At 46.4% G+C, this 15,339-nt stretch overlaps 1 protein-coding gene and 1 long non-coding RNA gene across 8 annotated transcripts in view; one reads left to right on the top strand and one right to left on the bottom strand.

Annotated features, from left to right (window-relative positions):
* TNPO1 (transportin 1) overlaps window positions 1-15,339 on the bottom strand; it is a 162,107-nt gene that overhangs the window by 126,590 nt on the left and 20,178 nt on the right. For 5 of the 7 annotated variants that reach the window (XR_008445279.1, XM_054031249.1, XM_054031247.1 and 2 more), the window contains one exon: window positions 3,964-4,077. Coding sequence is in view for 6 of the 7 variants with exons in the window: in XM_054031247.1 (XP_053887222.1) it covers window positions 3,964-4,077 (114 nt within the window). In the remaining variant the exon portion in view is untranslated. Of the gene's footprint in view, window positions 1-3,963; window positions 4,078-4,185; window positions 4,466-15,339 lie in introns of those variants that run through there. The other 2 variants (XM_054031253.1, XM_054031248.1) reach the window with 2 other exon arrangements.
* On the top strand, window positions 4,375-11,698 carry LOC128838823 (uncharacterized). Its single transcript, XR_008445280.1, has 4 exons — window positions 4,375-4,465; window positions 8,474-8,614; window positions 10,422-10,478; window positions 10,770-11,698. It is a non-coding gene; the product is annotated as an uncharacterized LOC128838823 (long non-coding RNA).

Here is a 15,339-nt window from a genome sequence, read left to right as displayed (position 1 = left end):
CAGCCCACTTCATTAGCCATCTTTCCCTGTATCACAGGGTGTACTAACTACTACAGAGCAGCAAGAAATAACACATTTGGGTAAAAACAAGCCCTGGCTAATGTGCTGCTCTCGCCAAAGTACACCTGGCTTTAGCCAAGTGTTTAATTAACCTCCACAAATTTATTTGCCTCGCCTGCGGATTATAGTGATCTCAGCCCAAGAAGCCCTGGAATGTGATTCCTTCCAAGGACATGTTCAATTGAGACATAATGACATTGACTTGGTGTGCAACAGAATGTACTAAGCGGAACACGGAATGGATTTTATTCACACTATTGAACTGCTTGGGAATGTTTTATGACTATACATATTGGTGACTTCTTCCTCTGAATGTCACTGAAATTGGCAGTGAAAGTCGTTAAATTTGTCACTAGTCACTGACACTTATTTTCTCACCAGGGAAACCAAAATGTCACTAAATCTAGTGACAAAGTAGCTAAGTTGGCAACACTGTCAGATTCTTGGGTCCTCCCACTCCTTTGTTTTATTGCAGGGGTATATAATATGACCCTGCAACAAATAAGCCTTTCAAGCCTACAACTTCATATTTTAAAAGGCATTTTAACATTTAACATGACCTGTGTTTTTAATTTAGTTACGTGTGTCTCAATGCCCAACACAAGAGCAACAAGGGCAATCAGCCCATATTAATAAGAAAACAAAAATCAATTTAAAGTGCCTTAAGTTTGTAGCAGCTGGCTCATGCCCCACTGGGACACATTATTAAGCACCATGCTGTGATAGGACAGCCATCTCAGCGATTTGCTGAAGCCGGCCCATAAATGTATCAAGTGGCATTTTTATTATATAGCACTGTTCTGCAAGTTATATTAAAAGAGGTTTTTCAAAACTGCATCATATAATAAAAACAGTAAAAATCCGCCATTTACTAGGGTCAACACCAGTAGAGTACATCTTTAAGGTATGGCATATGCTGGAGTGTCACAACACAGCAGATGGCTACTAATGCCATTTTAAGCAAACTGAATGGAAAAGAAATGAAACCTAAATGGAAAAAAAATTAAAATAAGTTATACATTAGATATCTTTCATAGGCTGAATGCTCCCAATAGGGAGGGAAAGGAAAGTTCCCTTTGATTACATCCTTCATCAAACATCTAGAATGACAAAAAGTTAAAAACATGGGATGCAGTCAAGTTATCTTAAGACTGCATTAATATCTTTGGTAGTTAAAATCACAATTTACTTATCACTATTTATGCTATTTGCTTAGCATTTCTCACCTTGATGAAATTACATAAGAATTTCACTTTTGTTCAGTCAGCTTCTAATCATTTCATTTTTCAGGATGCCACTCACCAACACAACTGTTTAAGAACATAGCATATTTCTATAAACTTAAATTTCTGTTGCAATCAGACTTATTTGGGGAGAGGTTTTTTTTTTTTTAAAAACTAATTTAGAAACTTTTTTATTACTAATTTAGAAATGGAGACAAGTAGAACAAGATAGTATCCCTTTAACAATCTAAGAATACCTTGTTTAATCAAGGAGACAACTTAAAAACCACAATTTAAATCTGTTACAACCAACAAGATTACAGTAACTTAGATTAAAAATTCTCTATTTTAAATTTGGGGTTTACTTTATACTCAGTACTGTCAAATGCAGAGTTTCCCATTTGTGTATAGGTCTTTCACACAGCAAAAGGGGAGAAATGAAACATCTTAAAATGGAAAAATGAAATTATAAATAAGGTTACAATTTTTTCATGGATGTTGTGGAAGTCAGTTCCCTTGCCGCCCACGGCAGCCAGAGGTGGAGGGACCCCCGAGCTCCCAGCCGCTGCGGGGACCCCAGAACTCAGAGTGCGCCCCCGCAGCTGCGAGCAGTGTGGGGACCCTGCAGACAAGCTAATTTTGTCATGGATATTTTTAGTAAACGTTACCAACAGGTCACGGGCCTCCGTAAATTTTTCTTTATTGCCCGTGATCTGTCCGTGACGTTTACTAAAAATATCCGTGACAAAATCTTAGCCTTATTTATAAAAATCACATGAGTTCACAAAGGGAGACAGAACCTGAAATAAACTACATTTAACTTATAAATAAAATTAGAAGTATTCTTAATTTGACCAAAAAGCCTTAAAGTAACCAGTTTTTTGCAGGTGGGGAGTACAGAGAGTGACAGTTAAATCTGATACCTTGAAAGTATCAAGAATATCACATATGTCTACCTGTTTTTTTCTGAAGGACTTCTTAGATGTTTTAGTATTTATATCTTCATGAAAGGAGAAGGGGGATGATGAATCTTTAACAAAAACATTTTTCTGCCCAAGGTTTAGCTGGTCTGACTAATCACTCCACCTCTACAGTCATTGGAGACTTTCAGAGTGCACAAAATCAAAATTGCTAATATAAAAATAGAAGCAAGGCTAAAAGTGCTTTTTTTTTTTTTTTTTAAAGAAATCCAAGAAACAAACAAAAATCCATTTTCCTTTGGCAGGTGACCTTCTGTGGTTTATCATATAACAATTCACTCTTTCAAAAGTCTTCCTTGCAAGCAGTACTGTTTTCACAGTGTGGAAAACCTGAACTTTCATCTATAGATTGAAGAGGCCAATAGAAAGATCAGCTACTATCACAACCAGATTATACTTGTTCCATTCTCTATAAAAGCACTAGGACACGTAACAGGGCCCCTCTCCCCCCATATCCACCACGCATACACAAAAGATAGGAAAAAGAAGAACAGGAGTACTTGTGGCACCTTAGAGACTAACAAATTTATTAGAGCATAAGCTTTCGTGGACTACAGCCCACTTCTTCGGATGCATATAGAATGGAACATATAATGAGGAGATATATATATACACACATACAGAGAGCATAAACAGGTGGGAGTTGTCTTACCAACTCCCACCTGTTTATGCTCTCTGTATGTGTGTGTATATATATCTCCTCATTATATGTTCCATTCTATATGCATCCGAAGAAGTGGGCTGTAGTCCACGAAAGCTTATGCTCTAATAAATTTGTTAGTCTCTAAGGTGCCACAAGTACTCCTGCTGTTCTTTTTGCGGATACAGACTAACACGGCTGTTACTCTGAAACAAAAGATAGGGGCACTCTGACAGAGATGCTAGTACCACATGCCCTGCTAAATGAGCGGCCCGAGCCTCCTCCCACGGCTGACTCCCGAGAAAAGAGCGGACTAGAGACATCACAGAGCTTAGCCCCACAAGGCAGGGCTGGGGGAGGAGCAGCATTGCTCAACTAGAAACCCTGCGTCCAGTCTGCCCCCAACCCTGTTGGCGGGATCCACCCAAGCCCTCTATGGAAAGAGGCCGTAGGGCGCGGGGAGCACTCCGGGAAGGGAAGGCAAGCCCAGAGCTGCTGCAACTGGGGGCTGGCAGAGGCCCAGCGTGGGGTAACCCGGGAAAGTGGCGGACACCAGAGCGGCATGGCCCGGCCAAGGCTTTAAAAAGAAAAGCTCCACTTAGCTCCCGGGTTGCAACAGGTGCTCGGGCCGGGGGCCAGAAGGGGGAGGCGGGTAACATTACCGCCCACAGGTTCCCTCGGCGGTTCAAACCCCGCGCCACGGCCGCCCACCTCAGTGCCTGGGCGGGGGTGGAGCCAACAGCGCCCCCGGCTCGCTGGTCTTTCCAGCGCCGCTCGCAGCGCTGTGGGGGCTCCCTCCCACCGAGCGGGGCCTGAAACCCGGAGAAGCCACCGCCCCCTCTCCCCTTCCCCGGGAGCTTCGCCTCGCCCCTCACGCCCACCGCCCGGCTTCCCAAACCCGGGAAGCCCCTGTCCGTCCTTCCCCCTCGAGACGGAGGAAGAAGCGGAGCCGGAACCCGTGGAAACAGCAACCAGCGCTCAACTGCGCGACTGGCTCGGCCTCCGCGCGGCACGCAGCGACTCCGGCCCCAGCTCCGCGGTAGGCCCCGGCCAAGGATACTTGTTGCACAGCTCTCTGCGTGGTAGTGTCCGGGGACTGCGACTCCTTGAGCAGCTGCAGGATCTGCTGGAGCCCCTGCTCGTCGGGTTTCCACTCATACTCCATCTTGGGTCGCTGCAAAACACAGACAACGGGCGGCCGCGGTTACTAGCGCTGCAGGCCTGAGCGCAGGGGAGGCTGAGCGCGGCCCGCTCTCGCCCCAGCACGCGCGCACGTACGTACCGAGCGGCGGACCCGCGCGCGCTGCGACCTCCCCCCAATAGAGCTGCAACAGGCCAAGGCGAGCGGCACTGACCTGCTCCTAGACCCGGCCACCGCCGCCTGCCGTGCGTGCGCTGAGCGAACTGAGTCACTCACGCCGAATTTGCAGGCTGGTCCTAAGAGCGACGCGTCCCCCCGGGTCTTAGCGCCCGGCGCGCCACCGCCCGTCCACCCGGCCGGCTCAGCCCTTCTGCCTCCGCCGGCGGCAGCAGCCACCGCAGCCGCTTGCCTCAAGCTCAAGGTGCGTCACACACAGCGTGAGGGGGTCAATAAAAATCGATTTAAACCCCATGATCTATCAGACAGCGTTAATGGATCCACCTCAGCGCAATGTCCAGCAGCAGGGGCATGGCCTAACTCATGCCACACACTCAGCGACCGGCGAGGGCAGCACCCCTCTCTCCTCCAGAGAGTGACGGACGGTCACTCAGCGCTTTCCCCAACCACCTCAGGAGCACCCTCATACACATTCCATCCCCATAGAGCCAAGAGGGTGATAGCAACACCTCCTATCCCTCCCACCCGAAAAACCTGAGAGAGCAACCGTAGCAATAGCCCCACAGACCTGAAAACACCGCAGTTATGCAGGAGAGTATATCCTGAACAGCAGCAGCAGGGACTAAGGCCCTATCCATCAAGGGATGTGATCCTTTAGGTGGGAAGTCACTTAAGCAAGCCAAAGAGGGATGCAGAGGGGGGTTTCTAACCAGCGTCCCCTCTCAGAGGTAGGTGTATATTGCTGCTCAGTGATCCACAAAGGGAGCCAGATGGCTTAGGCACCTAAGGCCTTTCATGTAAGAATAAGCAACAAAGAGTCCTGTGGCACCTTATAGACTAAAAGACGTATTGGAGCATAAGCTTTCATGGGTGAATACCCACTTTGTCAGACGCATCGTGCATCTGACGAAGTGGGTATTCACCCACAAAAGCTTATGCTCCAATACGTCTGTTATTCTATAAGGTGCCACAGGACTCTTTGCCGCTTTTTACAGATCCAGACTAACACGGCTACCCCTCTGATACTAGAAAATGAAAGTCATTGGAGCAGAGGAATTGGCTCCTAGGTCTCCCTCCTCCCAAACAGATGCTTTAACCACTGGACTGTAGAATCATTTTTGCTCTCTGGCCCACTGACTTCCATTATTGATGCAATCTTCAATTTTAGCAGCCTTTCACAGGCAAATTATTCCTCTCTCCCCTCCAGAAACTCCTCTTCTAATTTTATTTCTGCAAAACTGAGCCATAATAAGATATTTAAGTGTACTACATCAGTGAAATGGGAAACCTTTAGTTCAGTTCTAGTCAGTTTTAGTTTACTTCCAGTCAGCTAAACTTCCCCCCCGCCCCCCGAGCACAGGAACACTTATTTGTAATATATACTTTAGTAATCAGATGTCAAACACCTAGCCGACAGGCAAGATCTAGCCCACTTTATGTATTTATGTAGCCCATTCAAATTCTGAAGACTCATAGGCTATGCCTACACTAGCACTTTTGTCTGTATAACTTATGTCGCTTGGGGTGTGAAAAAAACACGCTGAATGACATAAGTTACACGGACAGAAGTGCCAGTGTGGAAAGCACTATGTTGGCTGGAGACACTCTTGTTGGGGGTGGTTTAATTATGTCAATGGGAGCGCTCTCTCCTGTCAGTATAGAGCGGCTACATGGGAGATCTTACAGCAATACAGGTGTAAGCTCTCTACTGTAGACAGGGCCTAAGGCACTGGTTCTCAACCTGCAGCCCGCAGGCCACTTGTGCTGCGGCCCATGCGACATCCTCAGGGCCATAGAGGTAGTATTGGATGTGGCCCACATAACGCACTGTGGGCCACATATGCAGCCCACACAATGGTAAATAGGTTTAGAACCACTGGCTTAAGGGTTTGTCTTCACTACTGGGGAGATCAAGGCTGCTGCAATCGATTTAGTGGGTGTCGATTTAGCGGGTCTAGTGAAGACCCGCTAAATCGATGGCAGAGTGCTCTCCAATCAACTCCAGTAGTCCAGCTCCCCGAGAAGAGTAAGGTAAGTCAACCTGAGAGTGTCTCCCGTCAATGCAGCACAGGGAAGACACCAGGGTAAGTCGACCTAAGCTATGTAACTTAAGTAGCGTAACTTACATCGACTTACCCCAGTAGTGAAGACAAGCCCTAAGTGTATGTCTACTCTACAGGAACTATATTGGCATAGCTGCAGTGCTGTAGTATGCTAGCATAACCCCGTAAAATAGACACAGCCTACACTGCTGAAAGGGGATTTTCCATTGCTGTAGGAACACCACCTCCCCAAGCAATAGTAACAAGAACAGAAACATAGATCAGCATAGTTATGTTAGTCAGGGTGGTGGAGTTTTCACATCCCTGAGTGATGTAGCTGTGTTGACCTAAATTTTAAGTGTAGGTCAAGCATGAGCTTTCATTTAAAAAAAAAAAAAAAAAGTTTGAAGCCTTAATTACTCCTGGGGGAATTCTGTGCCACTATGTGCATGCAGAATTCATGTCCCCCACAGATTTCTTTGCTTCCTTGCACAAAAATGACTTTCTGATGAAGACGCAAAGGGAAGCAAGAACGGTCATGCACCCCTCTCCAGCAAAGCGGGCACCTTGTTTTGAACACCCGGAGCAGCCAGTGGAGAGGTAAATCATTGTGGAGCCAGGGACATCCTGCCCGGTGGCTCCTACTCTGTGCCAGGCCCAGCTGCTAGTCCCAGCTGGGCAGTGAAGAATGGGACTCCCTCTTCCCCAGCAAGGTGAGGCTGGGGCTTGGCAGACCCATCCCCAAAAACCTTCCCAGCTGCAGGAAACTCCGCAACACCCCCGCTCCCCGCATCCTAATACCCCTGTCCGCCCAACCCCTGTGAATCTCAACCCCCCACTGAGCTTCACTCTCCCCGCATCCAGAACCCCCTCCGAAGCCCCCTGCATCTGCACCCCCAACCCTGCTGCCTCACCCCCTACATCTGGCATCCCCCAGCACCCAGACCCCCCTGCTAACCCCCCCCATCCAGACCCCTCCCCTGCACCCAGACCAGCCCCCATTGAGCCCCCCACACTCAGAACCCCACCCTGACAAGCCCCAACCACCCCACACCTGGACCATCCCTATAAGCCCCCTGCAACCATCCCCCCACCCCACTGAACCCCAACCAGCTTCACCTGGCCCCCACCCCACCAAGCCCCACTCCTTCAGCACCTGGACCACTCCACTGAGCCCCATCCCCCCACATTCAGACTGCCCCCGGTGAGCCCCAACCACCTTCACTGGGACCCCCCCTGCAAAGTCCCATTGCCCCAACACCTGGAACCCCCCAAACCACAGGCACCAACTTTCCAATGTGCCAGGAAGTGCTCAACCCCTCGCTCTGCCCCAGGCCCTGCCCCCACTCCACCCCTTCCCCCCAAGGTGCCACCCATGCCCTGCCTCTTCTCCGCCTCCCCTGAGCGCACCCTGCCCTCGCTCCTCCCTCCCAGAGCCTTCTGCACACCATGAAACAGCTGACAGGCGCAGGGAGGAAGGAGGAGGTGCTGATCAGCGAGGTGGGAGGTCCTGTGGGGGCGGGTGGGAGCTGATGGGGGGCTACACAGGAGCACTCACAGAGTTGGCGCCTATGCCCCCAATGAGCCCCTGTGCATCCAGATCTCCCCCCACACACACACACACACACACACATCTGGTCCCCCACTGAGCCACCCACACCCAGATTGCCCCACCCCGAACCCTCTCATCCCACACCAAGCCCCTCCACACTTGCATCCTGCTGGGCTGAGCCTGCCTGCTCATGCCTGGTGCAGAGGGGCAAGGCCCCGGGGTGTTTCTGCGGCAGGCCCAGCCCTTGCGCTGTGTCAGGGTTGGGTGCAGCTTCATCACTGACTGTGTCCGGGGAGAGCTGCAGGGTACTCCCACTTCCATAGAGCTAGGGGCCTGTGCTTCCCACTGCCATGTTGGAACCTCCACATTTATGGATAATTAAAATTTACAGAATTTTAATATATTGCTTGCAGAATATTTATTTTTTTGGCACAGAATTCCCTCAGGAGTACTTAATGTCAGTCATCCAAAGGAGAACTGATTGTAACTGATTCAGAGTGGTCTTTCTGAGACAACAGATAGCCTAACACAAAGGCAATGAGTGGTGTGAATGACCCCAACCCCTGTTAATGACACTGAAGTGTTAATTTTAAATCTTAACTATGAGATATTATTCCTTCATTAACTATTTCACAATTGATCATTGTATAATATGAAGTGGTGAGAGTGAAAACCACAAGAGGAGATGGGAACTAGGACTTGGTGCACGGGAGGAAATGCAGATGAAGAGAGGAGAGAAACAGAGAAGAAGATGGAGATGGAAGAGAAACATAGAACAGAAATAGCAGTAGTGCTAAAGGTGAGACTATTGTCCCACTGAGTGATACAGAATGCAACTTAAATAGTAGTAATATTGATGACAACTAAAAGTTTAGTTATTACTTACAGGCCATATCCCAGGGTGGATAAAAATAAATAATTTAAAAAAATCAAAAAAATCTGAAAGATAGTTTTAATTAAGATACATAATAACTCAAAGATATCTCATCATGGAATACAAATTATAAATTCTAATTCTAAATCTATAGTATGGAACAATATATTCATGTAACTTTTAAGAAAAGTTTTGTAAATGAGTTCCAATAGTTCATGGATTAGGGACCCAATCCTTATGGGGTTCCAGGAGCTTCTGTATAGATTATTTAGGTTAATCTTTCTACCTACCCAATGGGACTCAGTGCTCAGTCTAGAAGATACCATCAGAGATGCTTAGTTTTAAAGTTCTCAAACTGTGGATTTGTGTCTCCAGAGATAACATGCTTGTTAACAGCAAAAATGTTTTTAAATACATAAATATATAGAGGTGAAAAATAACAGACCTCAACCCTATTATCCCTCTGTAAATTTGTGTACACAGAGTCCATCCCTTACCTCTCTCTAAAGTGCAAAGTTTCAAAAAGTTCAATGAATAGAAGATTGTTGGGGTGGAATAAATCTGGACAAGGAGAAGAAGTCTGGAGATAAATGTGAGAAGGAAAGGACAGGCAGTAGAAACAAAAGTGAAACTGTTTGAGCAGCATATTCCAGAAGTCTTGAGGTCTTTCTGAGTGTAGCCTTCTGTAGTGGGGTGGTCACCAGCTCTGACCCTGGAAGGGTTAAAACCAGCCCTGGGAGAGGGCTGAGGCTGCAGACAGGTAGCCCCAGGCTGACTGGGGAAGCAGCCTCAGCTGTGGCCACGCCCCAATCAGGGCCCAGCTAGCCCTTATGAGAGGGCAGTGGGCTAGGAGCAGAGACACTCTCCCTCTAGAGGGAGAAGGGCCTGGCTGCTAGGGAGCGTACCTAAAGTGGAGTAGGGCTGGGGGAAGGCAAGAGGCGCTTGGGAGCTCCGGCCTGGAAACCCCCCAGGCTGCAGCCTAGTAGAAGGCCAACTGGGTACTGGGGTTGCAGGGGGCAGCCCATGGGTAGGCAGAGGCCGCAGGTCCAGATCCAACCTTGCCTATGATGAGTGGCTTACACTGCAGTCTGCACCAGTGCGTGGGGGCAAATTGGTGACTGGCAGTAGCCTATGACTGAGGCGAGGTGAGTCTGGACCTGCTGCCTCTACCTACTGCTGGGCTGCCCCTTTGCAACCCCAGTCTTTGTCTTAGGCTGTCAGCTAGGCCTGCAGCCTGGGGGTTTTCCAGGCTGGAACTCCCCAGCTCCTCTAGCCTTCCTCCAGCCCTGCTCAGCTCCCTAGCAGCCAGGCCCTTCTCCCTCTACAAGCAGAGAGAGAGTCTTTGGGCTGTTGGCTCACAGCCTTTTATAGGGACCAGCTGGGGCTAATTGGAGTATGGCCCCAGCTGTTACTACCTTTCCCAATCAGCCCAGGCTTTCCTTCACAGCCTCAGCCCTCTCCCAGGGCTGGCTTTAACCCTTCCAGAACTGGCGTGGGTGACCACCCTGCTACACCGTCATTGATTTGAGATCTACCATACCATTCTCTCACTAGAAGGGAAACCCTATAATGGCAGCAGGCCATAAAAGAGAACCAGTTTGGGAATATTTTAATGAAGCTCCTCTACCTGTGGGTAAGACAGGCATGTGTGCAAAATGCAAACATTGCAACAAAGAAATGCAAGGCCTGGTTGCCCAAATGAAATAACATCATGAGAAGTGTTCCTTCTCAGGAGGAAGCCACGCTGAAGATGACGAAAGGAACATGTCTGAACATGCAGGATCTTCGGGTTGGTAAACTTTTTTATTTCATACTTCTTTCCTAAGGACTGCCTGTCTTCCTTCTGGACTATTCTTGAATTCTCATGTTTGAGCAAAAAATATAGTTGTTACTCTATGGTACTATCATTTTAGATGCAGTTGTGATTAAAAAATAAATAGCTGAAATAGGCAGATCTTCCTTTTACAATTTCACCTTTAAAGTAATACTGAGTGTCAGTGAATGCAGTGAGTAGTATGAGATACTAAATGAGCAGTATGGTAATAATAATTAAATAACTGCATTGACTTATTTTGTTTAGGAGAATCCATCCTCAACATACAGGATTCTGAAGACTATCCACCTTTAAGATCACCATCATTTTCTATAGTTTCAGAGTTATCTGCCAATAATAGTGTTTCAGTCACATCATGTATGTCACATAGCCACAGTATATCACCTGTAGGAAAAAGAAGAAAAAATCTCCATCATCCAGAAACAACCATAGATAAATTTGTGATAAGAACAGCAGATTACAAAAAGAGGTAATTGATGGGGAAAATTGCCCAATTTGTTTATGCAACAAACTCTCCTTTCCGTATGATTGAGAACCCACACTTCATGAACATGGTTCAGTCATTAAGACCAGGATACAGTCCATCCAACAGAGCAGATGTCACAGGCAAATTGCTGGATAAAGTGTATGAAAGAGAAATTGAGCAGTGTGCAAAAGGTCTAGAGGGTAAAATTGTTAACCTGAGTCTTGATGGGTGGAAAAATGTCCACAATGATCCTGTGGTATGTGCTTGGCTGACAACAGAAGAAGGGAATGTCTTGCTTACAGAAACAATTGATACATCGGGAAATGCACACACAGCAGAATACTTACAAGAAGTAGCAGTAAAAGCTATAAGAAATGGGGGGAGGGCTCGAGAGGTATACTACTGACCTACTGTCCAGAGGCTGATATGAATGTTTGCTGTTGAAGAAAAAAATCCAGAATACATAACATTGTTGTTTTAGTTAAATAAAACAATTTAAATGTCTGTGTGGTGATGTTCTCCTCCTAAGCATAGCAGGAAAATCCTCCAAATATTAATGATTAACCTGTTGAATTGGGAGGTGAACTAACTTCATAAATATCTGCTTCAATTACCTTTGGTAAATGAAATAACCAATCATTCATTTTCTGATATAGCTGTAAAACTAATCTGAAAAGTTTTCAAAATAAAGTACTTTAAAAATGTATAATGTGTACCTTCTAAAAATGAAACCTACATCTATCTCTGAGTTGTGAAGGATATGTATTAAGGTTATAACAACCAACAAGAATGCACTTTTATGTAGAAATCCATGATTAAATTGAGTCTTCTTGACTAGTGATTTAAATCATGGTTTAAATCAATTTGATTTAAATCAAATCCATCCTGCCATATCCTACTTTTGATCTTGGTGCGAACCTCCCAGTGACATCAGTAGGGGTTCTGCTGAGGACCAAGGGTCCTAAATTTATGCCACTGACCATAATTAAAATGGAAATCAGCCTTTTGAAAAATGGGTTTGACATCCCCAATCCAATAATGCTGAACAAACAACATTTACTGTTACCACTATGAAAAGAGCTTTCCCGCGTGATCTGAGGGTGTTAATGTTAGTGATAGTGAGCAAAAAAACAGAACAATTATGCCAGGATATTTAAATTAAAAGGGTAACAATTTATTATTGTTTTGAATGCAATAAAATGGTTATGTTCAGAGTCCTGTATACTGGTATAGAGTACCACACCTTTACATTCATCATTATGTGAATGGATGCCACTTTTTAGATTCAAATGTCTCTAGGGCTCGAGAGGTATACTGCTGACCTACTGTCCAGAGGCTGATATGAATGTTAAAGCATTTCCCCAAATTATGAGGTCCAGGGAAATGGCCTTGTAAGATACCAGACTATATAGCTGCAAATGCTAGGAAGAAGGAGTTGAGATTTCTGCCAGAGTGCTATACCTACACTTTGCTTTAGGGTTCCCTTTAAAATATAAGCCTCAAGCCAGGAGGTGTTTGATAAATGTGCAGATTCCTGTACAACTCCAGCAAATGGAAGGAAGCTCACTTCTTTGCTGCTTCATGCATAATGGTGGAGTCTCCACTATTCTGATACCTAGACAGCTGCTGCAAATTAACAAGGGGGTAAATAATCTACCTCTCCCTACCTGCTTTGGGTTGGGGGGAAGTGCTAGAAGACGGACTAGCCTCCTAATCTGTGACTAATTAGAGTACCCATTTTAATACTGTTCAGAAATTTCCCAGGTAGCAACAGAGAGGGACATAATTGTTTGTTTCAGTAATGCCCACAGCTTTCTGAATAGCTGTAGTGAAATTGAACAGATTCTTGTTTATTTCATTCTTCTAGTAAAAGCTATGAGCAACAGAATAGGTGGGCACTGGAGCACTCATCAACTCAAAATCACAGATACTGCCTGTGGGATATGAAAGTATGCGTCCTGCAGGTCAAAAGCTAATCTTGAGCCTGAAGGGAGAGGTTATTGGAAGCAAATGTTACCATCTTGAACCTGTAATGGCATATATATTTGTTGTCTTCTCAGGTTAGGATTGGATGAAGAACACTTTTTTTTCTTTGAGACAAAGAAATATCACAAGTAGAAGCCTCTTTTCTGTACTCCCAGAGGTACCTCTTCTATGGCTCCTAGTCAAAATGGAGAAGCCACTTCTTTTAGTTGGCTTTGTAAGAAGGGCTCCTGAAGGAAGACAAGGAAAGACTGTTGGTAGGGGCTAAGCAGTGAAACTGGATGGCATAGCCCTGCATATCTACTTCATCACCCATCTGTCCATTGTTATAACAGACCAAATCTGATGGAAAGGTGCAAGGCAATATTCAAATTAGGGATCACCTCTTGGGAGATTACAGTGTGGGTCTCAATACTCATGTCAAAAATGCTGCCTGGAAGCAGATATGAACACACCTTTGGTCAAGAAAGGAAACAGTTTCTTCTGGAATATTTGGCTTCTTCCTAGGTTGGTATTCAGAAGATCTATTCTGGGAGTAGGTAGGCATCTTCTGCCTAGACTGCCCTTGATACTTAAAGGCTTGCAGTTCAGGGCTGATGCGTATATGGCCAAAGAGCATAGTGTAGTCCTGAAATCTCTGGAGGTAATTCAAGGTGTTGGTACATTCACTGAACAGTTATGTTCCCTCAAAGGGCAAGACCTCAGTAGTGTTTTGCACCTCTTCATGGATGCCTTAAGCTTGCGGCCATGAAGCTACAAGCAGCACATGGTCACAGCATTGACCATGGATCTGGCTGCTGTGTCCAAGGTGTCCATGGCTGCTTGTAGTGACATTTTGGCTACTAGCTGGCCTTCCTTAATGATGTATTTCAGCTCCTTTATGGCAACTTGTGGAAGTTTGTATATGAAAAGAGACACCTGTCTCATAGGAGGTAATTATGTTTTGCAAGGAGAACCTGGTAACTAGTGGTTCACGGCTGTAGTGATGCTCAGAAACAGGCCTTTCTCCCAAATAACTCCAGTTTCTTGGGGGGTCTTTAGCTTTGGGAGTGCTCTTTGCCTGCTTAGATTATTTATGCACAGCAGAGACAGGTGTGTATAGGAGCCAAGGAACCCTAGATTGAGGAGTGCACGTAAACCTTGTCAAATCCCTTAAGGGGTACCTGGTAATGTTTCTCTGTTCTGTTGGCCATAGGCAGTAGAGAGCTGGTGTCTGCCAAAGGGTCTTAGCTGGATCTAGAATGCCATCACTGATAGGTAGGGTTTCCTATCAGGAACAAATGAGTGCAGAATACCAAAAAGCTAATGAACTTTTCCCTCTGACAGAGGTCTCAATATCAAGAGTCTCAGAAATTATGAACACTCCTGAAATGTCTTGAAATCAGGCAGCAGTACTGGGGTTGAAGAAATGGCTTTGCCCAAGAAGGAAGATGATCAGTCCCTAGGAGGGAAAAAATGTTGCTCCTGAGGTTCTGGGGTCTGTTCCTCCTCAGCCATTTGCTCATCTCTGTCAGCTGACAGGGGTCTAGCCAAAGATACAGTAGGAGACTGAGTTCTCTCTTTCATGGAGTGGTAGGGAGGAAATCAAATCCTGCAAGCCCAGAATGCAGGTCCCCAGGATGCCCAATAGGGCCATGATGGCACATAGTATTGGTAAGACTGGTTCAACTGTGGTTGACCAGGTCATTGCACTGTCTGTGAAGGATATGTAGGAGCTCTAAAGAAAGAGCCTCCAGTCCTCTCCTGATGGTTTCGTGCTGGATGTGAAAGAAAAAGTGTGCTCCAGTGAAGGTGAAGAGGAGTAGATGTCATCAAAAGGTGGTGCCCAACGGTCAGGTATGCACCAGTGCTGATTGTGAATGCCTCAGTACAGAGGACATCACCCCTCCTTGTGAGAAGACAGGGACTGGTGCCAGAAGCAGGGTTGAGTTTTACCAGACTGTCGTTCTGGGACTTTTGGGGGGAGCTGGAACACTATTCTGGTACTATTACTTAAGACAGGAAGGCTGGTGGACAGAGGGGGAGTCACAGGCTGTATGGATTACACCTCCCCCAAGGTAGTGCCCCTACCGCAGCCCAGAGCTCCCTACTGTGACACAGTCCACGCTGGCTAAGGGCAGAGCTGAGTTTGGTAGCATGTGGGCTGGGTGCTTATGACTTTCACCACCCAGAGACTCAGCCAAAGATCTATTCCACTGTTGGATCAGCCAGCACCAGCGGGGAGCCTGCAGGGTTGTTGGCGCATGGAGTAACCTGTGGCAGGTGGTACCAAGAGGCACAGAGTAAGTGGGAGGCAGAGCACAGACCTGCTGTGGGGCTTCCCAGACCGAGGGAAGCTACCCTAGTTTGCATACCTATCAGTTATGA

Source organism: Malaclemys terrapin, chromosome 6, assembly GCF_027887155.1.
Source record: "Malaclemys terrapin pileata isolate rMalTer1 chromosome 6, rMalTer1.hap1, whole genome shotgun sequence".
In the NCBI taxonomy this organism is placed as follows: Eukaryota; Metazoa; Chordata; order Testudines; family Emydidae; genus Malaclemys; species Malaclemys terrapin.
The sequence above is the reverse complement of the archived record's forward strand: the minus strand, read 5'-3'. Positions and strand labels throughout refer to the sequence as shown.